Source organism: Cetorhinus maximus, chromosome 17 (genome assembly GCF_964194155.1).
Source record: "Cetorhinus maximus chromosome 17, sCetMax3.hap1.1, whole genome shotgun sequence".
NCBI lineage: Eukaryota > Metazoa > Chordata > Chondrichthyes > Lamniformes > Cetorhinidae > Cetorhinus > Cetorhinus maximus.
The window spans coordinates 22,396,425-22,422,449 of record NC_135895.1 but is presented as its reverse complement, the minus strand read 5'-3'; the positions used below and the strand labels follow the sequence as shown (position 1 = coordinate 22,422,449).

The window sequence follows — 26,025 nt, the reverse complement described above, 5'->3', positions numbered from 1 at the left end:
CTCAAATCCTCTTGCAATGAAGGCCAACATACCATTTGCCTTCCTAATTGCTTGCTGCACCTGCCTATTTACTTTCAGTGACTGGTGTACAAGGACACCAGAACCCTTTGTACATCCACATTTCCCAACCTATCACTAGTCTGCCTTTTTTTTTCACACTAAAGTGTATAACTTCACATTTATCCACGTTATACTGCATCTGCCATGTGTTTGCCCATACACACAACTTGTCTAAATCGCCCTGAAGCCTCCTTGCATCCTCCTAACAACTCACAACCCTGCTCAGTTTTGTGCCATCAGCAAACTTGGAAATATTGCATTTGGTTCCCTCATCCAAATCATTTATATATATCGTGAATAGCTGGGGCCCAAGCACTGATCTCTGTGGCACATCACTAATCACCGCCTGCCACCCTGAAAAAGACTCATTTATTCCCACTCTCTGTTTCCGGTCTGTCAACCAACTTTCAATGCATGCCAGTATATTACCCCCAATCCCATGTGCTTTAATTTTGCCCACTAGCCTCTTATGTGGGACCTTATCAAAAGCCTTCTTGAAATCCAAGTACACTACATCCACTGGTTCTCCCGTATCTATTCTACTAGTTACATCCTCAAAAAATTCCAGTAGATTAGTTAAGCATGATTTCTCTTTCATAAACCCATGCTGACTTTGTCTAATCCTGTTAATGCTTTCCAAGTGTTCTGTTACCATGTCTTTTATAATACTCTAGCATTTTCCCCACTACTGATGTTAGGCTAACTGGTCTATAATTCTCTGTTTTTTCTCTCCCTCCTTTTTTAAATAGTGGGGTTACATTTACCACCCTCCTGTAGGAACTGCTCCAGATTCTATAGAATTTTGGAAGATGACCACCAAATACATGCAATATTTCCAGGGCCACTTTGTTTAGTACTCTGCGATATAGATTATCAGTCAGGCCCTGGGGATTTTTCAGCCTTTAACCCCATTAATTTCTCTAGCACCGTTTTTTTTTTTACTAATACTGATTTTCTTCAATTCCTCCCTCTCATTAGACCCTTGGTTCCCTAACATTTCTGGGAAATTATTTGTGTCCTCTTTTGTGAAGATAGAACCAAAATATGTGGTCAATTCTTCTGCCATTTCTTTGTTCCCCATTATAATTTCCCCGTTTCTGACTGTCTTTGCTAACCTTTTTCTTCTTCACGTATTTCTAGAAGCTTTTACAGTCAGTTTTTATGTTCCTTGCAAGTTTACTCTCATACTCCATTTTCCCCTTCTTGATCAATCTTTTTTCCGCTTTTGCTGAATTCTAAACTGCTCCCAATCCTCAGGCTTGCTGCTTTTTCTGGCAATTTTATATGGCTCCTCTTTAGATCTAATATTATCCCTAATTTCTTTTGTAAGCCATGGTTGAGCCACCTTTCCTGTTTTATTTTTTTGCGCCAAGCAGGAATGAATAATTGTTGTAGCTCATGCACATGTTCCTTAAATATTAGCCATTGTCTATCCACTGTCAACCCTAAGGTTCTCCAATCCATCATTGCCCACTCGCGCCTCATACCCTAGTAGTTCCCTTTATTTAGATTCAGGACCCTAGTTTCAGATTCAACTTCTTCACTCTCCATCTTAATGCACAATTCTATTATTTTATGGTCGCTCTTCGCCAAGGGACCCCGCACAATAAGATCGTTAATTAATCCTTTCTTATTGCACAATACCTTGTCTAGGATAGCCTGCTCTCTAATTGGTTCCTCAACATACTGGTCTAAAAAAACCATCACATACTCACTCCAGGAAATCCTCCTCCACGGCATTATTGCTAGATCGGTTTGTCCAATCTATATGTAGATTAAGTCACCCATGATTACAGTTGTACCCTTATTGCATCTGTCTCTAATTTCCTGCTTTGTGCCTTCCCTTCTATCTCCATTACTGTTTGAGGGCCTATAAACAACCCTCACCAAAGTTTTCTGCCCTTTGGTGTTTCTTATCTTCACCCAAACAGATTTCACATCATGATTTTCTGAACCAATATCCTTCCTCACTATTGCATTGATTTCCTCCTTTACCAACAATGCTACCCCACCTCCTTTCCCTATTTGTCTGTCCTTCCCAAATGTTGAACACCCCTGGATTCCCACCCTTGGTCACCCTGTAGTCATGTCTCCGTAATTGCAACTATATCATAACCGTTTATATCTATTTGTGCTGATAATTCATCTACTTTACTGTGAATGCTCTGCGCATTAAGATACAATGCCTTTAGACTTGTGTTTTTAACCTTGTTACTCATCCTAGCTTTATTTTGCACTATGACCCCATTTGTTTCTCACCCTTGTTTTTTCTGCCTTCCATTTTTGCTTCTTACTTTTCTATCTTTTGTTTCTATCCTTGTTTCCCCCTCCTCTCTCCCTGCTCAGGTTCACATCCCCCTGCCATTCTAGTTTAAAGCCTCCCTGACAACAAACAACCCCCACCCCCCTAAGGACATTGGTCCCGGTCGTGTCCAGATGCAACCCATCCTGTTTATACTGATCCCACCTTCCCCAGAACCAGTCCCAATGTCCCAGGAATCTGAATTCCTCCCCCCTACACCATTTTTTCAGCCACGTATTCATCTGATATATCCTGTTATGTCTACTCTCGCTAGCACGTGGCACTGGTAGTAATCCTGAGTTTACTACCTTTGAGGTCGTACTTTCTAATTTACATCCTAAATCCCTCTATTCAGCTTGTAGGGCCTCATCCCTTTTTTTACCTATGTTGTTGGTACAAATATGTACCATGACCACTGGCTGTTCACCCTCCCCCTTCAGAATGGCCTGCAGCCTCTCCGAGACATTATTAACCCTGGCACCAAGGAGGCAACATACCATCCTGGAGTCTCTTTTGCGGCCACAGAAACACCTGTCTGTTCCCCTTACTATTGAATTCCCTATCACCATAGCCCTGCCACTCTTCTTCCTCCCCTCTTGTGCAGCAGAGCCAATGGTAGTGCCATGTACTTGGCTCCTGCTGCTTTCCCCTGAGAAGTCATCTCCCCAACAGTACCTAAAACGGTATATCTGTTAGAGAGGGGGTGCGGCCACAGGGGACTCCTGTACTACCTGCCTTCCTCTACTCTGCCTGGTGGTCACCCATCCCCTTTCTGCCTGTTTAGTCTTTACCTGCGGTGTGACCACCCCACTGAACGTACTGTCCATGATAATCTCAACATTGCAGATGCTCCACAGTGAATCCACCCACAGCTCCAGCTCTAAAATGCGGTTAGCCAGTAGCTGCAGCTGGACACACTTCCTGGACACATGGTTTCCAGGGACACTGAAAGTGTCCATGACTTCCCACATAATGCAGGAGGAGCATATCACTGGTGAGAGCTCTGCTGCCATGACATCCCTTTAGATTAAGCTCGTTAGTTACTCCCTTTGAAGAATACAAATTACACTCAGGGCCTTATTCCACTCTAAACACTCCGACTACAGTCCAAAGTCCTCACCTTATTTTGTTTAAGCTAATGGACTGCAGCAGTTTATTTGGTAGAAAAAGTAGAAGTAGAAGTACTCACCTGACCCTACTTACCAATCAGCTGCCTCCCCTGTATCGCGTCACTTTTTGAATCATGACATCCTTGCGCCGCTTTCAGCCCCTGGAACTCTCACTCTGTCCTCGAGCCACTTTCAGCTCCTAATTTCCTTGGAACTCTCGCTCTGTCCTTGCGCCACTTTTAGCCCCGGGACCACCACCTGCTCTTTTTAAATCTCTGCTCTTACTCTCAGCTCCCGTTCTTTTTAAACCTTACCAAGGCCGCCGCTCCTCTCACACTGCCTCACGGTCCCGCTGCTTTATCTGCTCCACCTTTCTCGTGCTGTTTTATCTGCTCCCTCCTCTCACACTGTTTTATTTGACCCCCCGCTTCCGCGGAGGTCTGTTTTGAGCTTCAGAGACCCAGCATAGACATGACAGGCCGAATGGCCTCCTTCTGTGCTGTAACCATTCTGGCATTCTGTGATAATTACTCAGTCTATTTCTCTCTCCCTTTTTAAGCAACTTTACGATAGCAGTCCTCTAAAACCATGCTTCTAGCCAGAAAGAATTGGAAAATGATAACCAGAGCATCCTCTGATACTCTCACCTGACAAAAATATATCCATCCCAAACTTAAAATCCCCTATCTTCCTGCCATCCACTGCCTTTTGGGAGACAGATTTCCAGATTCCCACTACTGAATGAAAAATTGCTTCCTGATTTCACTACTGAATAGCCTGGCTTTAATTTTAAGATTATGCCCTCATGTTTTTGATTTCCCCACCAGAGGGAATAGCTTCTCCCTATCCCTTTATTATTTTAAAGATGTCAAAATCATGGTCAGATTTGTGGAATTTGATTCCCAAGGCATCAGTGAAATTCACAGAATGCCATGTAATAAAAATTGAATTTGAATGATTTAGTCATACATGGCCCTGATGTTGAACTCTATGTGACATGCTCAGCTCCACCTTTATAAAATACAGTAATCTCTGATTCTCTACCGGCAACAACATGGGAAATTTCCTGGTAATATACTGAAACATTAAATCACTGGCTTCCTGCCAGTGTCATGTGGCTCCCTGGAATACTCCCCCCATCACACGTTTGTCAGTAACGCCTCTACTGTCAGTATGAGCAGGGCCATGGAACAGCTACTAGTTTGAGCTAATTCCTCAGTTAGTTCTGTCTTTCTTTGTATTTTGTACGGGCTGAGTCCCCAGAACAGAAGGCAGCATGGGCTGGATCTACATTGTTTGCAGCCCTATCATTAACCCTTCGAATGTGGCTCCTTCCTGGGAACAAGGACTGGATGAACCTATACTTTACTGAGCTATCCAATCCAAATGTTGAAGCTTTTTTACTTCTGTTTTCATATGAAGGAGACTGAAATGTGCACCCCAGATTTCCAACAATTCACTACTAATCTGTTTAAAATGTCCTGAGCCAGTTCCTAGCCCAGCTGATTGAGGTGCTGGGGGAGCAAAATACATTAAATTATTTAACAGCCTGATGGTAGGTGATGCGGTGAATGTTTAAGTCTCTGGTTAAGCCTGCGCCCTGGGGCAGCCCTCTTCCACCGGCAGCAATGCTGAATCTTTAATGAAACAATTTTTGCCAGGCTCACATTGAACAGATTGATACTCCGTCTCAGAAAATAGCTGCTCCATCATTGGATTAACTGCAACTGATTCCTACCAGGCCAGTTTTCCCCAGTGCTAATCTACTGCATCTTCTTCGAAGAATTGTTTTCAATTTCACTCCCAGTGGAGTCACTCGGAAAAGGGAAAGACCGGCAGTTTCAGCTTTTCTCCCCCATTTTAAACGTCCTTTTCTGTCCTACAGAAACAGTAACATCACAGTGAACAAAGTACTTTGCTGAAGCTGTTACAAAGTCGAACAAAATGCAGCCTTTTGAATTTTCTAGTCTCTGTTAATGTTTAATATTAAACATTATAAATACATGCCAATTGTCAGGACCATGAGTGTATAGGTTTTAGTAAAAGCAAACTAATTTAATCACTTTTCCTTTTAATTGGCTGTTTTTCAGCATTTGCCCAGCTTTGGTCCCTACTTGGAACAACGCAACAAGATTATAGCAGAACATAAACTGAAACAGAAGGAACTGAATGAAGTGGTCCAGGAACATGATGAAGCACCATATACAGTCAAGAAACCCATTCCAAGAGTTCAGGTAATAAGAACAAAAATAGCAAAAACCTGCAGCTAATTAACACCTTTAATGTAGAAGAAAAGGGCATAATATGCTTCACAGAGACATATGGAAAAATCGAACAGCAAGCCAAAGAGTGAGGTATTAGGAGGGGGTGACGAGAAACCTGCTTGACAAGCTGGGTTTTAAGGAGGGTCTTAAATAAGGAGAGGCAGGTGGAGGAGTTTAGAAAGAGAGTACCAGAATGTGGGACTTAAGTAGCTGAAGGCATTGCTGCCAATGGCGGGGCAAAAGGAAGGGTGGATGCACAAGAGACCAGGATCAGAACAGTTATAGGAGGATTGTACGGTTGGAGGAAGTTTCAAGGGAAGGGAGGAGCAAGGCCTTAAAAGGAACTTAAATGAAATAACGAGAATTTTAAATTTGAGGTCTTGGGTAACAGGATGGTATTTAGGTGAGCGAAGACATTGGTGATAAGTGAGTGGGACTTGATGGGAGTTATGATACAGAACGCAGTGTCATGGATCAGCTGAAGTTCACAATAGTGGAAAATGGCAGATCAGTCAGGATTGCATTGGAATAATCAAGTCTGGAAGTGACAGAGCGTGGATTAGAATTTCAGCTGTATACAGGCAGCATTATGGAGGGAAATGTAGGCATTCTTTATGATGGGGAGGATCATAAATCAGTTATAAACAGTCTGGCTCAGCCAGAGACATGAGGTAGATAGGGAATGGAATCAGTAAACAAGGATACAGAGTTTGTTGGAGCCAAAATCAATGGTTTTGGCCATACCAACACTTAGCTGGAGGAAGTTGCATCTCATCAAAGACTGGGCAACACAGGTAGAGTTGAGGGGTGGAGATAGGAGATGGAGAGGTGGAATCTGCATTCATGGGCTGAATTCCACCCCCCCCCCTGTCGGGGGGGTTGTGTGGGGGCGGGCAGGAGCGAGTGCAAACCCAATCGGCAATCCCGATCGGGTGTGTACCGCCCATTTTACATGGGCGGGCCAATTAAGGCCCGCCCAGCGTGACGTCTGCCCAGAAGCGCTGAGCACTCCCTGTGCAGGCGGGGTGAGTCCAGGCCTGCGCTCTTCCGCGTGCCATGCCCGCGAAAGAGCGTAGAAATCTTCCAAAGGCACAAGGGTGTCTTGGGGAGATTTGTTTAAGGTTCAAACATTTAAATAAAGAATTGAAAACATTTTAAGACATGTCCCCTCATGTGACAGTGTCAAGGAACATTCATTAAAAAATGTGTTTAATTTATAAACACCTCATGAAACCTCATCCCGCCTTTGGATGAGGTTCCATGAAAAATGCAAAGGCCGCCTGGGCTCTTCGCCTGCCCGTCAACCTTAAGGTTGGACGGGCAGCTCAGTTAATTGATTTAATTAGTTTTAAACAGGCCTTAATAGGCCTTTGACAGTTCGGCAGGCGTGCAGCTGAGTCAGCTGCACGCCTGCCAAACTGAAAATCTAAATGACGTGCGGTGACATCAGGACACCCGGTCGATGTCACTGTGTGTTGGTGAGCGGTCCCCGCCCCCACTCGCCAATCGGAAGATTCTCCCCCCGCATCTCCAGTTGATGTTGCCAAGGGGAAACGTGTCGATGACGAAGTTGGGGGAGCCAAGAAAGAGATCTTTGGAGGTTTGTGAGTTGTGGCGGGCAGGAAGAGTACCAATTTTGGAGAAACTGTGGCTACAATCGGATAGGTTAGAATGGAATCAAGTGAGGTTAGTCCCACTGAACTGGAAAACATAGGAAAGGCGTTGGTGGAGGGTGGTATGGTCCAAAGGCAACCAAGGTCCATGAGGAACACATTTAAAGATAGTGTCATTTGTTACTTTGGTTAGGGCAGTTTTGACCTTGTAGCAAGGGCAGGATCTTGTTTGGAGAAATTCAGACAGAATTGCTGGAATGAATTTGGGAAACAACATAAGAACATAAGAAATAGGAACAGGAGTAGACCATTCAGCCCCTCAAGCCTGCCCTGCCACTCAATAAGATCATGGCTGATCTGCCCCAGGCCCCAGCTCTTCTTTCGTGCCAGCTCCTCATAACCCTCAACTCCCTGATATTTCAAAAATCTATCAACCTCCTCTCTAAATACTTTCAGTGATCTACCCTCCACAACTCTCTGGGGTAGAGAATTCCAGGCATTTACTATCCTCTGGGAGAAGAAATTCCTTCACGTCTCAATTTTAAATGAGTGTTCCCTTATTCTGTAACTATGGCTCCTAGTTCAAGGTTCCCCCACTAGTGGAAACATCTTCTCAACATCTACCCTGTCAAGCCCCCTCATAATCTTGTACATTTCAATAAGATCACCCCCTCATTCTCCTGAACTCTAATGAATAAAGGCCTAGCCTGTTTAGCCGTTCTTGTTAAGCCAACCCCTTCACCCCAGGAATTAGCCTAGTGAATCTCTTTTGAACTGCCTCCAATGCCAGTATATCCTTTCTTAAATATGGGGACCAAAACTGTACACAGTTCTCCAGGTGCGGCCTCACCAGCACTCTGTAAATTTGTAACAAGACTTCCCTATTTTTAAACTCCAACCCCCTAGCAACACAGGTCAAAATTCCATTTGCCTTCTTAATTACTTGCTGCGCCTGCATGCTAACTTTTTGTGTTTCATGTACAAGAACACCCAGATCCCTCTGTGCTGCACTCTTTTGGAGTCTCTCTCCATTTAAATAATAGTCTACCTTTTGATTCTTCCTACCAAAGTGCATGACCTCACACTTTCCTACGTTAAACTCCAAATAATGCATCCGAGGGCTATTGAAAATAAAGTGAGATAGGGCATCTGGCAATAGTTTGAATGTTCTAAAGGATGATGGATGAATTGTTTGAAGAGGTGGGTGATGATAAGAATTTTGAAAAAGTGAGGGTCAGTAACGGAAAAGATGGAACTATTTACATTGTTGGCTCGTAGGAAGGGAAGTTCGGTTGTCAGTTTTGAAGTCTATAAGATCCTCCACTGGTTGTTCAAGGGGGCAGGAGGGACAGGTTTAAGGAGACAGTTGACATTGGAGAACAAAATTCCAGGGGTTATATTTGCTCTCCAAAATGATACTGGATTCAAGCATGGATTTGGCAGAGGAGAGTAGGCCAGACAGACATGTCTCGGATGTGAACAGAGTATGTTCCTCCTTACTCCTGATACCTAAAGGGGGGTTGGATTTTAAACCCCCCAAAAATGGACGAGTTTAGGTCAAATGAGAGGTTACAGTGTTAAAACTCTTGAATCCTGACTCCAAACTGCCCTCTTCCAGTTTTAACAAAGGAGAGAAGGAGGCAGACAATCAACCCACCCCCAGGAGGTGGGTTAGCAATTTAAATATTATATCGGGTCTGTGTGCTTCATGTCAATCCACGTTTTTAAATTTAATTCTGCTGTCTATGTTTCCCGGGCCTCAAGAAACCCAGCAGCTAAAGGAAGGCGAGGACTGTTGGATCCAGGAGTTAAGTGTCTTCCCACTTTCTTGCTGGATCCAGTTTGCCTAGTCCACACACCCCCTGCAATTAGATACTCCCCACCCTCAAACCTTCTCATCTCCCCTCATCTCCTTTCAAGGCCTCAGTTCTCACACCACATCCCTCCACTGATCTCCCACTCCTCCGACCTCCAACTTCCCCCCCGCCGCCACCTCACACTCCCAGATTTCAAACGGCAACACCCTTCCCCATCCAAGCTCCCCAAACCCCAGCCTCTAATCCCACAGGGCTCTGATCTCCAACTCCACTGGCTCCAACCTCCAATCTCTGAGTCTTCACCACCCCCACAATACCCCTGCCACCAGCCTCCAAATCCCACCCCCTGTATCCTGGCCTCCGATCTCCATGCCACCCACAGCCTTCCTCCTCCACTCCCAATTCCAGGAAATGGAGAAATTTATGTCAGTCAGGTCTTGTCATTAAATTTGGTAGGACCTGAGGGAAAACCATTCTCCTCAGTTTCCTGACCCCCAAAGCGGCAAACCCCCTGACTGCACGCCCCCCACCGCCCCTCTACCCCGCCCACCCAACAACTCCTTCCCTGCCTCCAATTAAAAATCCAAGGCCCTTGAATCAAATGAATCAAAAATTGTAAGACTTAGAAGCTACATAAATGCAAAAAAATGTACAGAGCTATCTTTTGCTACATTTTCAGTTTTATGGCTACATTCCAGTCCTCTTCAAGGCTGTGACTTTTTAACGACTCAGAAATGTGCATCATAAAATGAGGATTAAACATAGCTGTAGGTTTTTTTTAAGTGGCCCTTCTCAGTCGTCAGCAGTGAACATGGTTCAAATTTATGGCCATCAGGAATGATTTCCTCAGGCTTCTCCCGCTCAGCCACCGTAACATTCTCCAAAATTATCATGGTGTTTTGGGAGATGTGCCCACATCATGTTAAATGGATAATAGGAGAGAATAGTCTTAGGGCAGACTACTCAAAATTACATTACATGAAGGATAGCGTTCAGATAACACCAGCATCTGAAAGTTCCCCTACAAGTACACCCCAACCTGACTAACTATTCTTTCATAGTCACTGGGTCAAAATCCTGGATCACACTACCTAACAGTATTATACGTGGACCTACACTACAAGGGCTGCAGTGGTTCTAGAAGGTGGCTCACCACCACCTTCTAGAGGGCAATTAGAGATGGGAAATAAATGCTGGCCTTGTCAACAATGTGCACATTCCATGAAGAAATAGAAAAATGCATTGTGAGATAAAAGATGCAGCAAAGTTTTTTTAAAAAGGAATGATTCAGTCAAAGAACTGCTAGATTGATAAAGTAATTGTTAAAAAAAAATCAAAATTTGGTTAATTGAATTTTATCACTGTCAGAAATAAAGCCTTTTTTTTATTAATATGTAAATATTCCAAAAATACAATATTAGAATACTGGCCATTCAGTTCATGAACTGTACTGCACTAGCTCACACATTTCTGTATGTTTTTGCCATTCCAAATTACATTGAATATTTCTCGAATCCTTATTCAGGAAATAATTGGCAGAACTCTGCCACTCATTGGAACCTATGGCATGCTGAATAACGAGGAGCATGTTTTGGCTTTGATCAATGAAGAAATGTGCATTAACTGTGGAAAATGCTACATGACTTGCAATGACTCTGGTTACCAGGTAAGAAAGCTTTAATAATGAGCACAATGTATTATCACATCTGATTTATGAGGTATTTGGATGTACAAATTGAAACCGTCGTGTACATCTGTTGCAAGGAAATCTTTAGCAGGCCACAGTTTCCTGGGACCAACCAAACTGAAGACTTTATGGCCCACAGTAAAGAAATTCACAAAAGAAAATGCACAGATAAATGAACATAAGTGAATTATTCATTTAAATAATAAACTGTTAAAGCTAAATCCTTTAGCAGGATAAATGTTACTTTCATTTGGGACTGCGCTGTTAGTTGCTGTTTTTAAACAATTCTTTAACCAATATAATAATGGACAAATTGAGCAAAAGGAGTGCAATTAAATTCAGAATACTCTCACTTATTTATCCTGCACAGACCATTGCATCAGCCTTATAATTTAAAGGGGAAGGTGACAGTCCCTTTTGAAATTTTTCTGTTTTGCAGATACCACAGGTCCTCTACACCTCCACATTGTCAATGTGATTTGATCTACTCACAAGCTTTTATATCCTACTTTCCCTCTTCTTCCTTCTGAAGGGATTGAGGCCTTTCTGGAGCACCCGTAAACAGCTGGTAGCTCCTCCATAGGATCTTAGAAAGTTTACGGCATAGAAAGAGGCCACTTGACCCATCATGCCTGCGTCAGCCGAAAAAATGAGCCACCCAGCCTATTCCCACTTTCCAGCATTTGGCCCGTAGCCCTCCAGGTTACTGCACTTTAAATGCATATCCAGGCACCTTTCAAATGAGATGAGATTTTCTGCCTCTACCACCCCTTCAGGCAGTGAGTTCCAAACCTGGGTGAAATCTTTTTCCTCATCCCCCCTCTAATCTTTCTACCAATCACTTTAAATTTATGCCCCCTAGTCACTGACCTCTCTGCTAAAGTAAATAGGCCCTTCTCATCCACTCCATTCAGGTCCCTCACAATTTTGCACATTTCAATCGAATCCCCCCCCTCAGCCTCCTCTGTTCCAAGGAGAACAACCTCAGCCTATCCAATCTTTCCTCATAGCTGCAATTTTCCAGTCCTGACAACATCCTCGTAAATCTCCTCTGTACCCTCTCTAATGCAATTACATCCTTTCTGTAATGAGGTGACCAGAACTGCACACAATACTCAAGTTGTGGCCAAACTAATGATTTATATAGTTCCAGCATAACCTCCCTGATCTTATATTTTATACTTCGGCTAATAAAGAAAAGGATTCCATATGCCTTCTTAACCACCTTATTGACTTGTCCTGCTACCTTCAGGGATATGAACATACAAACATATGAAATAGGAGCTGAAGTAGGCCATTCTGCCCCTCGAGCCTGCTCCACCATTCAATAAGATCATGGCTGGTCTGTTTGCGTTACGAGTTCCACATTCCCATCTACCCCCGATAACCTTAGATTCTTGTTAGGCAAAGGAATCAATCTACCGCTGCCCTAAATGTATTCAGTGACCCCGCCTCCACCACCTTCTGAGGCAGAGGGTTCCAAAGTCAAACAACCCTCTGAGAGTGAAAATTTCTCTTCATCTCTGTCCTATAAGAGCGACCCCTAATTTTAAAACAGTGTCCCCTAGTTCTGGACTCATCCAGAAGAGGAAACATCCTTTCCACATCCACCTTGTCAAGACCATCTGTGGACATTCACTCCAAGGTCCCCCACTTACTCTACACTTCTCTGTATCCTCCCATTTATTGTGTATTCCTTTGCCTTGTTTAACCTTACCAAATGCATCACTTCACACTCCTGGGTTGAACCCCATTTGCCACTTTTCTACATTTTCTGCATTTACATCCAACTTGTTAAGATATATCACAAAAAGCAGGGACCTAGTACTGATCCCTGCAGAACCCCACTGCAAAAAGCCTTCCGGTCGTGAAAACGCCATCAACAATTCCCCTTTGTTTTCTGCCACTGGGCCAATCTTGTATCCAGGTTGCTACATACCCCTGGATCCCATGGGCTTTTATTTTTTAAGCAATCTGCCATGTAGGACCTTGTCAAAAGCTTTGCTAAAATCCATGTAGATCACATCAACTGCACTACCCTCCTTGATCACCCTGGTTACTTCCTCTAAAAATTTAATCAAGTTAGTCAGACACGGCCTTCCCTTAACAAATCCACGCTGACTAACCTTGATCAATCTGTGCCTTTCTAAGTGACAGTTTATCCTGTCTCGCAGAATTGATTCCAGTAATTTACCCGCTATCGAGGTTAGACTGACTGGCCTGTAATTATTCGGTCCCTTGCTCCCTTTTTAAACAAGGTTACAATGTTAGCAGTCCTCCAATCCCCTGGCACCATGCCTGTATCCAGTGAGGTTTGGAAAATGATGGTCAGACCTTCTGCCATTTCCTCCCTGGCTTCTTTTAACAGCCTCGGGTACATTTCATCTGGCCCTGGTGATTTATTCAATTTCAAGGATGCTAATTCCCTTAATGCTTCCTCTCTCCCTGTGTTAATCACATTCAAGACTTCACACAACTCCTTCTTAACTACAATATCTGCATTGTCCCCGTCTTTTGTGAAGATGGACGCAAAGTATTCATTAAGAACCATACCCACATCTTCCGCCTCCACACACAGGGTCTTTTATGGGCCCTACTCTTCCCTTAGTTATCCTCTTACTCTTCACGTATTGATAAAACAACTTTGAGTTCACCTTGATTTTGCTTGCCAATATTCTTTCATATCTTCTCTTTGCTTTCCTAGTTTCCTTTTTGTTTCTGCCCTTCCACTTTCTATACTTCTCTTGACTTTCTATAGTATTGAACACTCAGTGTCTGACATAAGCTTTCCTTTTCTACCTTATCATACCCTGTAAGCTCCAGGGGGCTCTATATTTGGCCATCCCACCCTTTTTCTTTGTGGAAGCATATTTCCTCTGAACCCCTTGAATCTCCCCTTTGAATGCCTCCCACTGCTCTGACATTGATTTACCTTCAAGTAGCTGTTTCCAGTCCATTTTTGCTAAACCACTCATCAGCTTAGTAAAATTGGTTTCCCCCAATTCAGAACTTTAACTCCTGTTCTCTCTTTGTCCTTTTCCATAATTATATTAAAACTAACTGAATTGTGATCACTATCACCAAAATGCTCCCCCACTGCCACTCCTTCTACCTACCCAGCTTCATTACCTAAAACTTAATTACCTAAAACGTAATTACCTCTCTTGTTGGACTTGCTATATACTGGCCAAAAAATTCTCCTAAATGCAGCTTAAGAATTCTGTTTTTCACACTAAAACTATCCCATTCAAATGATTATTCTTTGTTTGTGAGCTCAGATAATGAGTGTTATCAAACTGTTCAACTTCTTGGCATCTCAGCCTCGACCATGCCTTCATACGCATCTGTACTTCCAGCAGGGAAAGCTGGACATGCAGGACTGGGAGCTCTGGCTGATAGGATTTTTTTTTCTCCTTTTTACCTCAAGGACACTGAAACCAATTTTAGCTCTCCTTACTGCCACTCTTAACCTAATACAGGCCAGATATTTAACCTTCTTGGTTACTCTCTAAATAGGCTCACCAAACTTAAAGTTATGTTTATAGTCGGTCCTGTTTCAGACTATGGTGCTTTGGAATTCTTCACGTGCAGAACTATTAACAACTTAAACGTATACCTACATCTCTTACTTCAACTCTCCCATTTGGCACAAACCCATCAACTCAGACCCTCAACCTTGTTCACTCTATTATCTTGCAGGCCAAATTGGTGCACACTTCCCAATAGGGACAAGACACTGAAGTGTTTCTCAAACCTTAAGGAGAAGGCCCTGCAGCTCTTGGGGAGGCACTCAGTTCTTGCCATGGGGGAGATGGCAGAATCGGTGCCATATTGCAAGCACTTGACTGAGCACCTTCTTGCTGCACTGAAATCCCAATAAAACGCTACATAAATGCAAGCTTCTACCTAACTCTCTATTTACCGTAATCCGGTGAGCTAAGATTCACCCATTCTGAAGGATGGATTTTAACTAAAGCCACCCAACTCCCCAACCCTATCTGTCGGTGAATAGAGGTGACGGCTATAGCCGTGGCTGCAACCTCCCTGCATTCTTCCCACACGATCCCCATCCCCAACATTTTAACTGACCTGTGTCAGGTGCACACCCTAGGCAAGGGCTTCCTAACCAAAAGATTTTTAACTTAAATTATCAGATACTCCGTCCACTATGTTAATGAGGTGTGATGCAATCCCATAGTTATCTCATATTCTCCCAAAACCTTTCCAATAGATTGCCATATTACCTGCCATTTCTGGCTTTGTTGAGAATAGACCATGATGAACTTACAGTGCTATGCAATGGCGGCATTTCAACAACAACATATTTATGTCGTGCGTTTAGCTTCAAAGGAGCATTAGCGAGCAAAATTTGAAATGGAGCCACACAAGGAGATATGAAGGCAGATAAAAACTTGGTCAAAGAGGTGGGTTTTAATCAGTGTCTGAAAAGAGGAAAGAGTGGGAGAGAGTAACAGAAGTTTAAGGAGGAAATTTCAGAGTTTAGGGCTTTGGCAGCTGAAGGCACAACCACCAGTGATGGTGAAGCAATTAAAATTAGGGATACCCCAGAGGACAAATTAGAGGAGAGCGGATATCTCAGTGGGTTGCGGAGTTGGAGAGGGTTACAGAGGTAGGGAGGGACTTGTAATATGCCTTTAAGGGATATCAGCATGACAGCATTAGAAGGGCAGTGTGTGATGTGATCCAGTCTTAGTTTCACTTTTGCTTTGAGCAGAGCGCACACACACACACACACACGCAGAATTTTTAGGTCGGCGTGTGCCCGACCCGATCGGATGCAAAATTGCATGAGATGACCTCGAGCAAGCAACTCGACGTCATCCTGTGCTCGTGCGATATTTTGTTCGGAAGCGCTTCCGCCGACAATTAAGAGGCCAATTAGTGCAATTAAAGTTGTAGTTGTCCCCGATTTTTCACGGTCCGTCCAACCTTAAGGTTGGCAGACAGGTGAATTGGCCATGTGGCCTTTGCATTTTTCATGAAGCCTCATCCGAGGATGGGATGAGGTTTCCGTTATTAAATTTTTAAAAACGTATGGACGGAATTTTTATCACGTGTATACTCAGGTGACTGATTGTGATCCGTGGACATTTTTTTTTCCAGATTTTTAAAACTTAATTTATTGGTTTTAAAGTCTTCAGCTCCCTGAGGCAGCGCTCACCCGTGCCCGCACTTACGTCAGCACCTGCCCTCCTCCCGCCTCCACCCCGGCACACTGAGCATTTTGGTGCACGCTTCACGCAGGCTGGCCGTTAATTGGCCAGCCAGCGTGAAATCGCGGGCAAGGGCCGATCGCAGTCGGCTGTCCATTCCTCGGCCACTCACAGGCCCACCAATTGCACCCATACACCGATCTAAAAATGCTACCCGCAGCTCTGATGTCTCCAAGCTTTATACCTACATTTAACTGTTCTCATGTGCCTAGTCTTAATAAATGAACCCACAACGTGTTTACCCAATCCCTTACGATATTATGGTGCCTTATATGATTGTAATAACACAGCAGGACTAGGTCAAGGAAGGATTTGAAAACAAGAATGAGAAGTTTAAAATTGAGGTGTTGCTTAACTGGGAGGCGGTGTAGATCTGTTAGTACAGGGGTGACGAGTGAAGGGAAATTGGTGTAAGATTTTTGGATGAACTCAAGTTTATGGGCGATAGAATAAGGGTGGGCAGCCAGGTGTGTGTTGGATTAGTCAAGTTTAGAAGTAACAAAGGCATGGATGAGGGTTTCAGCAGCAGATGAGTTGGGGCAGCTGAAGGCCATGTTACAAAGGTGGGAAACGCGATCTTAGTGATACATGGATATGCGGTCAGAAGTTTATCTTGGAGTCAAATATGACAGCAAAGGTGCAAACAGTCTAGTTCAACATCAGTCAGTTTCCATGGTGAGGGATGGAGTGGGTGACTAGGGAATGGAATGTGTGTCCGGTCCCAAAGACATTGGCTTCAGTCTTCCCATTATCTAGTTGGAGGAAATTTTTGTATTGTATTGGATGTCAGACAAGCAGTGTGACAGTTTAGGAACAATGAAAGAGTCAAGAGAAGTGTGGTGTGATGTAGAGCTGATTGTCATCATTGTAAATGTGGAAACTGACATTATGCTTTTGGATGATGTTGCTGAGGGGCAGCGTGTAGATGAGAAACAGGAGGAGGAGAAGAATAGTTGCTTGGGGGGCACCAGAGGTAACAGTGTGGGAGCAGGAAGAGAAGCCACTGTAGACGATTCTCTGGATATATGGAACCATGGAAAGGTGATGGTGTGATCAACTGTGTCAAAGGCTGCAGACAGGTTGAGGAGGAGGGGGGGCAATTTATCACAGTTACATAGGATGTCTTTTATGACTTTAATAAGAACAATTTTGGTGCTGTGGCAGAGACAGCAACATGATTTGAGGGATCCAAACATGGCGTTGGATTTTACGGCCCTCCTACCAGCATATTTGAAGGCAGGTGGGCCCATAAAATAAAGCTGCTGGCGTGTCAGCTGCCTTCCCACCCATCCTCGACCTGTCTCCCATATTAGGGTGGGCGGGTAAAGCGACAGGCAGCCTGCCTCCTCTTGAGCCTATTGAGGCCCTAAATGGCTAATTAATGGCCACTTAAGGGCCACATTCTGCCTATGCTGCTACATTACATATGACTGGAGGTGTCAGCTGTGGCTCAGTTCATAGCACCCTCACCTTTGAATCAGAGGGTTGTGGGTTCATGTCCCACTCCCGGAAACCAAAAACTGTGAATGTACTCGAAAGAGTTACAACCTGTGACTGTTGATAACTCGAAAGAGTTACATTACATATGGCAGGGGAAGGTGGAGGAAAGGCAGGCAGCCCAGTAGCTTTCACTGTGTGGGCTGCTGTCAGACAGGAAGGTGCGGGGTGTACTTCCTTTAGAGGGTCCCCTGTGCCCATTGGAGTCACCTCCCCACCCCCGCAAGATCATAAACCCGCTTTCAGCCTCCCCCGCCGGCCTCTAAAACATGACCCCCACCCACCTGCTTACCCCTCCTCACTGGGACCTGCCTGGTAGGCCTGCCCAAAATCTCCGGACTTAACTGATGTCTGGGAGCCATGCCACTTCTTCTTTTGGGACTGCTTGCGTCCCGGCAGAGGTCACTACTCGATTCTGGCACGGCTGGGAAGACCGAGCTGCTGGGCCAATCAGATTGGTGCGCAGCTCTCTCTGGCGGGGCTTCCTCCCAGATGGGGGTGCAGAAGTCCCCCTTTGACTCAATTACCGCTGCCCCCATCATAACATCGCTATAGGGCAGCCGGGTTTCGGGAGAGCAGGCTGACCACGGACTTTTCAGTTGGGGGGGCATTGGCTGCAGAGAATATGCCCCCCACCAACCCGGTAGAATCCACTCCATGGGGTTCTGGGAAAGAATGACACAGATTTGAGAGGCAATAACATGTTTAAGGGCTTTGGAGAGGAAGGGAAGACTGGAGATTGGGTGGTAATTTGCAGTGAAGGAGAGGTCAAGAATTTGTTTCTTTGAGGAGGGGGGTTATGACGGCAGATTAGAAGGAGAAGGGACAGCACCTGAGTAAAGAGAACCGTTAACAATATCAGCTAACACATTTAATATTTTCTCTTTCATTTTAAATGACTTTTCATCTGATGCAGTATTACAGAACAGATTAGAATCAAATAAAATCATTCTGGATCAGTATTGAATCTATCACATGCAAAGAACGTACTGTACTAATTGAACTGAAAAGCACAAGGAACTGTAGTCAGCCGGCTTTAAATATTACATGCTTCCATCAGAATGAATTTCTAAAATATTCTGGCAGAATTAATCTGTTACCTCCATTTCGGACACAATGAACATTTGTCCTTACAGGTCAGCCACTAACAAATAACTATAAGCTTCAGAGTTGAAGACATATGGGAGTGAAATTAGATCTCATTGCACCTGCTTTCTTGGTGGAAAACCGGGTGGGGGAACAGAGGTCCAATTAGGCAGACTACTTCCCACACCAAAATAACATCAGAAACATGTTTAACATCGTACAGGTATGGCTGCTGCCGAGACAGAGACTTGATCTAACAGAGACATTATGCCTCATGAATATACTAATCAGGGGCCTAAACCCTGTTTTCAGAGCCATTCTGTAAATTTGTTTTCTCTGAGGGTGAATTTGGTAGGGTTCCGGTGGGTATGTAGGTGACTATTTATTCTTTCATGGGATGTGGGCATTGCTGGCAAGTCCAGCACTTGTTGCCCATCCCTAATTGCTTTTGAACTGAGTCGCTTGCTAGGCCATTTCAGAGGGGAGCTAAGTGAAGTGAGAGTGACTGCCCTTGACATCAAGGCCGCATTTGACTGAGTGTGGCAATAAGGAGCCCTAGCAAAATGAATGTCAATGGGAATCAGCAGGAAAACTCTCCACTGATTAGGGTCATACCTAGCACAAAGGAAGATGGCTGTGGTTGTTGGAGGCCAGTCATCTCAGCTCCAGGAGTTCCTCAGGGTAGAGTTCTCAACCCGACCATCTTCAGCTGCTTCATCAATAACTTTCTTTCCATCATAAGGTTAGAAGTGAGGATGTTCACTGATGATTGCACAATGTTCAGCACCGTTCATGACTCCTCAGATACTGAAGCAGTCCATGTCTAAATGCAGCAAGACCTGGACAATATTCGCGCCACACAAGTGCCAGGCAATGGCCATCTCCAACAAGAGATAATCTAACCATTGCCCCTTGATGTTCAATGGCATTGCCATCACTGAATCCCCAACATTATCGACATCCTGGGGGTTACCATTGGCCAGAAACTGAACTGGATGAGCCATATAAATAGAGTGGCTACAAGAGAAGGTCAGAGGCTAGGAATCCTGCAATGAGTAACTCACCTCCTGACTCCCCAGAGCCTGTCCACCATCTACAAGGCACAAGTCAGGATTGTGAAGGAATACTCCCCACTTGCCTGGATGAGTGAAGCTCCCACAACACTGAAGAAGCTGGACACCGTCCAGTACAAAGCAGTCCACTTGATTGGCAACACATCCACAAACATTCACTCGCTCCACCACTGATGCACAGTAGCAGCAGTGTGTACCATCTACAAGATGCACTGCAGGATCTCACAAAGGCTCCTTAGACAGCACCTTCCAAACCCACAACCACTACCATCTAGAAGGACAAGGGCAGCAGACACATGGGAACATCACCACCTGGAAGTTCCCCTCCAAGCCATTCACCATCCTGACTTAGATATATATCTCCGTTCCTTCACTGTCTCTGAGTCAAAATCCTGGAATTCCCTCCCTAACAGCACTGTGGATGTACCTACACCACATGGACTGCATGGTTCAAGAAGGCAGCTCACCACCACCTTCTCAAGGGCAGCTAGGGATGGGCAATGAATGCTGGCCTAGCCAGTGAAGTCCACAGCCCATGAATGAATAAAAACATTGCTGTGGGTCTGGAGCCACATGTAGGCCAGACCAGGTAAGGATGGCAGATTTCCTTCCCTAAAGGACATCAGTAAACCAAATGGGTCTTTACAACAATCGATGGTAGTTTCATGGTCACTATCACTGAGATTAGCTTTATATTCCAGATTTATTAACCAAATTCAAATTCCACCAGCTGCCATGGTGGGATTTGATCCCATGTCCGCAGAGCATTAGTCTAGATTACTAGTCCAATGACATTCTCACAATGCCACTATCTCTCCCAGGTGACTGCTAAGGTTGACCTGTACCTGGAAGTTACTGCTACAAATAGGACAAATTACTATGACATTTGAGTTTTGGACACATTCCTGGCTCAGGATTTCCTCTCCTTGCGTTTTCTGTCTGCTTCTGATATGCGCTTGCTTTTCAAGGGGGTTGCGCTTTTTTTTATTTGCTTGTGCCAGGTGCAGTGATCATGGGTGAGCTTCTCCCAGGACTTGAAGCCAATACCAAAACTCCTAAATGAAGCCTTCACAGTGTTCTTGTAGTGCTTTCTTTGACCACCATGAGAGTACACCTCAGATTCAAACTCCCCGTAGAAGATTTGCTTTGGTAAATGAGTGTTGGGCATTCTGGCTGCACGACCAGCCCAACTCATTTATGACTGTCTCAATATGGTGTAGATGCTTGGCATGCCAGTTTGGGTGAGCACCTCAGTGTCTGGTATTTTGTCCTGCCATCTGACCATCTGAAGCTTCCGAAGGCAGCTCAAGTGAAAGTGGTTGAGTTTCTTGGTATGACGCTGCTACACAGACCAAATCTCACATGCGTAGAACAGAGTGGGCAGGGCTATTACTCTATAGACCATCAGTTTGGTAGGCAGACCTACTCCTCTTCATTCTCAGGCTGATGTTCGAAGTCTGCCAAAGGTTACTTGCTTTGGCAATTCTTGCATGTGTCTCGTCATCAATATAGACAGCTCGAGAGAGTGTGCTGCCGAGATAACTGAACTTATCTACTGCCGACAAGTTCCGGTCATAAACTGAAACCTTGGGATCCATGCAGCCTAAGCAGCAGTCCTTAACGAGGCTACTGGAGGTCGCCACCAAAAGGTTAAGTTTGTTGAAAAATACTTACCTTCATGTGGAGCTGAGGGCAGCAATGCTCCCACATTCATCCTTGCTTCACTGGCCAGCTACCTGGGAATGCACAGTTTGCCTATATAGTTTGAAATGAGAACAAAGGCCCAAAATCAATTGAGCCACAGGCATATCTGTTCCAGTGGAGAATTGCTCCCTGAACCCCATTTTCTGCCAGCGGGCCAATGAAAACAATTCTCTACATCAGGTCGTTTATTGTTCAGCCTTCATGGCTAACCCCATGAATCTATCAATCATTCAGACAACTTTGAGGTTGGAGGGAATTTCCTGCACTTGACCATGGATACATTGCTGCAACAATATTGAACTATTCTCATCACAGCATATGGTTGCCAGCCAGGAATTAAAAATTAATCTCCTGAACACTGCCAAAAGTGACCTGGGAGAAAAATCAGTCAGACATTCAACAAAAGTTGCTTTTTTTAAATATATAATTTTGTCTGAAAACTTTTGTTTCTTTGGTGTTAACACAATGGGAAATGGATTAGAAGATTGTTTAACTGAGCTGGTTATAGGTAGGAGATCATGTGATTGAACCTCCAGGAACATGTCCACCCTGAGTTGGGAACCTTATGGGTGGGATTTTCCAACCCCTCTGCCGGTTGGGGATCTTGCAGTCCCGCCAAAGTTACCGGAAATTTGAATGGCAGCTGTATCCACCGCGGGCTAACCTACCACAGCGGGGCCAGAAAATAGGCAAAGACTATAGCTGCGCTTTCCTGCTTTTCCAATGGCCAGGATATTGCCATTGGCGTGCAGGGCGGGCCCGACACGCCGACGTGCAAATTGACGCGAGATGCCATCAGGCGTGCGTCCCAATGTCATCGCACGTCATTTAGATAATTCATTTGGTGGGCTTGCGCTGGAGGTGGCTATGCGCCCGCCGAGCTGTCAACGGCCTATTAAGACCATTAAAAAGGTGATTAACCTTATTAGCAATGCTGCCCGTCCAACCTTAAGGCTGGGGGTCAGGCGAAGAGCGCAAGCGGCCTTCGCCTTTTTCAGGAAACCTCATCTATGGGCGGATGAAATTTCCTGAAGGTTTATTAAAATAATTAAATAAATTTTGCTAACTGTACAAACATGTCCCAGCTCATGTGACACTGTCACATGAGGGGACATGTTTAAATAATTTTTCCATTCGTTTATTCAAAACTTTCATTATCAACTTAATCTCCCTGAGGCAGCTAGGCGGGCCTTAATTGGCCTGCCCACATAAAATGGCAGCGTGCAGCTGATCGCGGATGGCGATTGGCTCCGCGCCCACCCCCGCCCAACCCGCCCAACGTAGGTAAGATGCAGCCTAATGATTCCATGTCCCAGTTTCAATCATCCTCCTTGACAACTCATTCCAGCTGTTCCTACCCTCCCTGTAAAAAAATATATACTTTATGCCCTTCGCAACTCTGAACCTTTCCCTTATAGTTAACTCAGAGACACATAGATGAAGAAGGTTTGAGGCAGCTTCAGAAGTCTTTACATGAAAGATAACAAAGATATTTAAACAGCCTTCAGAAAATTCTGATTCACTTTATTAAGCCACCATTTTTGATTTTACTATAAGCTTCACAGCCTGTACTTCAGATGATGTTACGTATCCTGTCGCTATAGTAACAGCCTAGATTACGGTAAATGATCACCATAATATCGTTACCTGTCTGCCTTCAGGACAGATAAAAAAGAGACTTTTAATTTCAATTTAAATTAATAGAAAGAGGTGCATAGTAAATAAGCATAGTAAAAAAAGAATAAGGTTTTTCCTCTTACAGGAGATAATAATTAGGCTTGGCTTTGGCCAATTACAATTAAAATTCAGATTTGTGCCTCCTGTGGACAGCAGTCCTTGGAGCACTGGAAAATTCATTACTTCTTTATTACCTTCCCTGCATATTATACTTTAAGTACCGGACAACCTCTTTGCTGTGTGGTTATTCAGTAGAGTTTTACATTGCATTTGTTTCTGTCACATTTAATATAAAAGCAATGCAGAAACGGAGAGCAGTGGCAACTCCAGTGTAGACTCTGTAAGGCTGTAGACTCAGATCAACTGCAGCTGCTGACTTCAATCATGTTTATGAATTACAACATAATTCACCAAAATGGTTGCAGTAAAAGCAAAAATTTTAATCAGACCTGATTGTATAATTTGTGTTGATGTTCTTTTGAGTATATTAATTACAGTGCATCAGAAAGTAAGAGCAGCAGTGTAACTCATTCTAACTAAACCAGCATTAGCTCTCCTTCTTTATCTACTTCCTGAATTTGGCACATACAGAACATGTAGTCTTAATCTGTGTTGTTACTCTGGGAATTCTATGGCTGCACTCATTTAAGTCATTTTTCAATACATTCTAAATGTAGGCCCTTTTGTAAATACTCTAGCTTAACTCATCTCTTAGGGTGGGTAAAGTCTTATGATAATATGTTAAAAAGGATCAGTTTAAGTTCATTAAAATGGTAAGAGTTACTAGCTTGGCACCATAATTCATTTATGCACTATGCTGAACAGCAGCCCGACTATAATGCTTGAAACCACACTTCCTCTGGAAGCTGAGTGACTGATCTCATTCTTATCAGGCACTCAGCAACGGGGAGAAATTGAGATCAAATTAAAGAGTTACTGGCATCAGCACCTAACCCAGAGAAACAGAACTAACTGGTTAACCCCTTTTGTTTGAAGACTGCCTGAATAAACCAGAAGGAAAAGCTAGTAAAACTTGGAAATGATTGGTACTGGTCTGAACTGGAGTTCCATTTTAAGTTATATACCAGTTCGCACTAGTGCCAGTCATTTCAAAGTTTTAATGATTTTTCCTTCTGGAGGGGAAACTAACTATCAATCTAGCCACACTCTCTCTCAGAGTTAATTCTCTTTTTCTTGTGCATTTGATTGCCTATTAACATCTTTACATCCTCAAGCAGTTAAAGGAATAATTTAAAACCAAATAGGACGTAAAAATATTACATCTTCTAGCAAGCTGAGGTTTTGCTAATGAAATGTACTGCTAAATTCATGCAAGTGTTAGCAGCTTGTTGCTCATTCCTTGGAACCAGATGATTCAGATTAATAACAATTATTTTTAAATCAGGACAGTGGGTCAATAGCATGAATGTACTAATTAGAATTTGTGAATCAGAAATCTGCCCTTTTTGCTATCTGTTTCTTTTCTCCTGTCAATAAAGAACCCAAAACATCAGAGTGGTTCTGCTCCAATTTACCAGTAAAAAAATATATCTACATTATGTGGTTTTTAATTAAAGTTTATACATGAGAGAATCTCAGATAAAAATCACATAAATGTCACCTTAACAGATGGTCTGCAGCCTGTATTTTCAGAAAGTAGCGAGGTGATATGCAAACCTGAATTTATGGAAGAGTTACAGGTTATGTAGTGGGACAATATCTGCAGCTTGATCAAAACCATGTAGTGAAAGGAGGGGAATCTTCACCAGAATACAACAGCTGTGACACTTCCAGTGTCGAATAATAAGAACATGAGAGGACAGAGAAAATTCATCATGCCCTGGAGAGATCAGGTTTTGCTTGCACATTAGGGATTCCAACAATATAGCTAACATCTGAGACCCTTGTTATCAATGAGACATTTTCCTATTGAAACCACACACAGTGCTGCTGTTATATGATTATGTAAAACAATCATAATCAATGTGACCGCACGTATGGCACAGGCTCCTTTTTCGGCCTTTCCCCTCACATCATAGCAGTCACATCAACCTGCCAATATACTTCTTTGTAGCCGTTTATGAAACAAATGAAAATTTATCTGCCAGAAGAATTGCATTAAAAAATCACATCATTTACCAGTGTAAAAATATCCGACATATATTATTATAATATGGGTAACCAAGGTGTGAATCTGAGGACCTTAGCCATAAACGTTCAGCCTAAGGCCTTTCATTAACCTATTAATTCTCTTTCCTTTCCCATCCAACATACTAGATTGTTTTAAATAAAACATGTGGCCACTTAATTTTATTGTTCTAAAGTATATTTATTTACAATTTCAAATCAAAATTTAAGTATTGTACTTGCTGCACAATAAGTTGCACAGGAGTGCCCTATAAAATGAGGCCTACATGTCCTAATAAAACTGAAGCAACTAATTTCTATAAATTATCATTCTGAAAAAGTTAGTCACTCTATTTACTGTGCCGACTTTATGACATTCTTGTTTATTCAGTCCGGTCAAGCTTAAAAGGATTTTCACACTCACTAGCGAATGCCGGTGCTATCTGCCTGCAGGGAATCGACATAGTCTGTGTAGCACCGTTTTGAAGCAGCACTATGCAAACAAAGTTTTAGCCTGAAGTGTTTAAACACTGGTTAGCATGGGTCATGTGTGCTGGGGCTGCACAGCCATACCAGGGCAAGGCAGCACTTCTCACAACCATGAAAGGTGTAGAGGAAGATAGGAAACGGGGCAAGGAGGAAGTGGAAATGAATTGATAACTTAAGAAATAATACAAATGAGATGAAGGAGAAAAAGAGAAACCAGACAAAAAAAAAATAAGCAAGCGAAAATTGTGAACTTATACTGCAGCGAAGGATGTAGCAATGGCCCTGT

At 43.6% G+C, this 26,025-nt stretch overlaps 1 protein-coding gene across 1 annotated transcript in view; it reads left to right on the top strand.

Annotated features, from left to right (window-relative positions):
* The window catches only part of LOC144692241 (dihydropyrimidine dehydrogenase [NADP(+)]-like), an 812,799-nt gene that overhangs the window by 773,547 nt on the left and 13,227 nt on the right, over positions 1-26,025 (top strand). The window contains exons 21-22 of the mRNA XM_078560835.1: positions 5,562-5,705; positions 10,691-10,831. Coding sequence (XP_078416961.1) covers positions 5,562-5,705; positions 10,691-10,831 — 285 coding nt within the window. The remainder of the gene's footprint in view (positions 1-5,561; positions 5,706-10,690; positions 10,832-26,025) is intronic.